At 53.9% G+C, this 2,305-nt stretch overlaps 1 protein-coding gene across 1 annotated transcript in view; it reads left to right on the top strand.

Moving 5' to 3' along the window:
* CAMTA2 (calmodulin binding transcription activator 2) overlaps positions 1-2,305 on the top strand; it is a 42,323-nt gene that overhangs the window by 31,232 nt on the left and 8,786 nt on the right. Inside the window, exon 15 of the mRNA XM_015427915.1 lies at positions 1,729-2,026. Within this exon, the coding sequence (XP_015283401.1) occupies positions 1,729-2,026 (298 nt within the window). The remainder of the gene's footprint in view (positions 1-1,728; positions 2,027-2,305) is intronic.

Raw genomic sequence — 2,305 nt, 5'->3', positions numbered from 1 at the left:
CCTCTTTACCTTGCCTGTGGGTTCCCTCGAGAGCATCTGGCTGGCCGTCACGGGGAAGGAGGATGAGATGGGCCTTGTCGGGCCTGATCCCGCCAGGCTCTTTGGATTAATTAATTTATTTGTATTATTTGTAGCCCGCCTTCCTCCCAGGGACTGCGGGCGGATGACAGGGAGCGAGTCAGTACTGTCAGCAGAATGGGACATTCAGGGACCCACCCACGAGGCTTGTGGAAGTCTGGAAGCCGTCCACAAGAACCACACACAGTCCCAAGACAGTCTGGTATGGAAAAATACATACAGATGTGTGCTGGATGCCCACAGAACAATGCAATAACAAAAGAGACTAGATTAAAGCCACAACATCATTTGGTTCTTGATAATGAGCAACCCGTGATTCCTTCATAGAAAAAATACAAAGGCCAATAAAACTTCACATAGCAGTCTGCTCCAGACTCTCTCAGTCTGTATCCCTGTAACAGTCTTGTAAGGTAAAGGTAAAGGTTCCCTTGCTCGAAAGCCAGTCAAATCTGACTGTAGGGATGCGGTGCTCATCTCTGTTTCCAAGTCGAAGAGCCAGCACTGTCCAAAGATGTTCTGTGGTCATGTGGCTGGCATGACTAGATGCCGAGGCGCACGGAACGCTGTTCCCTTCCCACCAAAGCGGTACCTATTTATCTTCTTGCAATTTCTTGCTTTCGAACTGCTAGGTTGGCAGGAGCTGGGGCCAGAGATGGGAGCTCACTCTGTCATGCGGCACTCGGGTCTCGAACTGCCGAACTACCGACCTTCCAACCTGCAGCTCAGCGTCTTAGCCACTTGAGCCACCACAGCCCCATAACATTCTTGTATCCTTATCCAAATTCCCAAAAGCAGTCTGCTCCAAATTCAGTCAATCTGTGTCTCTCTTTTAGTCAACACTTTTTCCAGATATCTAAGTGTTTCAGACCTCTGGCCTTTCCTCAGGAACAAATCCTATTATAGGAATCATACATTCAAGGCATAGTGTGGGTCCATTTGACTTTGGCGGCGGCAGCAGCAGGCTTGGAAATAAGTGAGGAGACCTTGCCCAAGTAGATTAACAGAAAAATCAATGAGGGTGTCAACTTGAATGTCAGAGTGAATGTAAAATTCCTATGTAGGATTTGTTCCTGAGGAAAGGCCAGAGGTCCGAAACAGATATCTGGAAAAGGTGTTGACTGAAAGAGAGACACAGATTGATTGAATTTGGAGCAGACTGCTTTTGGGAATTTGGATAAAGATACAAGACTGTTAGAGGGAGATAGACTGAGAGAGTCTGGAGCAGACTGCTATGTGAAGTTTTATCGGCCTTTGTATTTTTTCTATGAAGGAATAAGTGGTTGCTTTTCATTATCGGGCACTAAATGATGTTGTGGTTTAATCTAGTCTCTTTTGTTATTGCATTGTTCTGTGGGCAATCCAGCGCACATCTGTATGTATTTTTCCGTACCAGAAGTCTGGAAGCCCCCAGGAAAAACGGAAGTGCCCCCTGCGTATTCACACGACTACATAAGCAGGCGCCTGCTTACACTGAGCTGCGCGTGGCAGTCGAGGCCCCCGTGCCTAATGACTGATCCAGGCAGCCCCTTTGGGCAGTGGGGAGGAAGCCCTCTGGAGTGCTTCCGCTTTGCCTGGTTGCGCGGAAGGCCGGGCGGGAGCGCTTCTCTGCTCCCGGTCTCCCGCCGCCTTTCCTCTCTCCTCTCTCGCCAGATGTGGGCCTGTGCCCTCGGCCACCTGGAGGCCGCCCGGCTCCTCTACCACTGGAACAGCCGGGCCCTCTCCATCCCGGACTCCCTGGGCCGCCTCCCCCTCACGGTGGCTCGCTCCCGGGGCCACGTCAAGCTGGCCACGTGCCTGGAGGAGCTGCAGCGGCAGGAGGGAGGGCCCTCCGAGCAGCCCGGCCCGGAGCCCCTGGCCGACACTCCCGGGGGCTCTGCCAAGGCCGGCCCCCGGCGCCCTGCGGAAGCCCTGCGCATCCCCTCCCCGCTCTCGGCCAGTCCGGACACAGGTAGGGGCTGTGGCTCGTGGCTCAGAACAGGCTTGACAGAGGGAGCTGCTGTCTGGCGCCCCCCCCCACCTGCTCTCCTTTCAGATTTTTTTGGGGGGAGGCTGGCCTTCACGTCTCACTCCCCTCCAGGCCCGTGGCTACAGGGGGGGCATCGTGGGGCAAGGCCCCCTGACTTACTGGGAAGGCCCCCCCGAGCTGTGGTGGGGGCAGGGAAGGAGTCGGTATTCCTTTAATCTGATTAGCCAATGCCCCCTAAGAAATTTAAATGCCCCCCAACTA

The sequence above is a fragment of the Gekko japonicus genome, unplaced genomic scaffold (genome assembly GCF_001447785.1).
Source record: "Gekko japonicus isolate JY-2015 unplaced genomic scaffold, Gekko_japonicus_V1.1 scaffold761, whole genome shotgun sequence".
Lineage (NCBI taxonomy): Eukaryota > Metazoa > Chordata > Lepidosauria > Squamata > Gekkonidae > Gekko > Gekko japonicus.
This window is presented reverse-complemented; position numbering and strand designations above follow the sequence as displayed.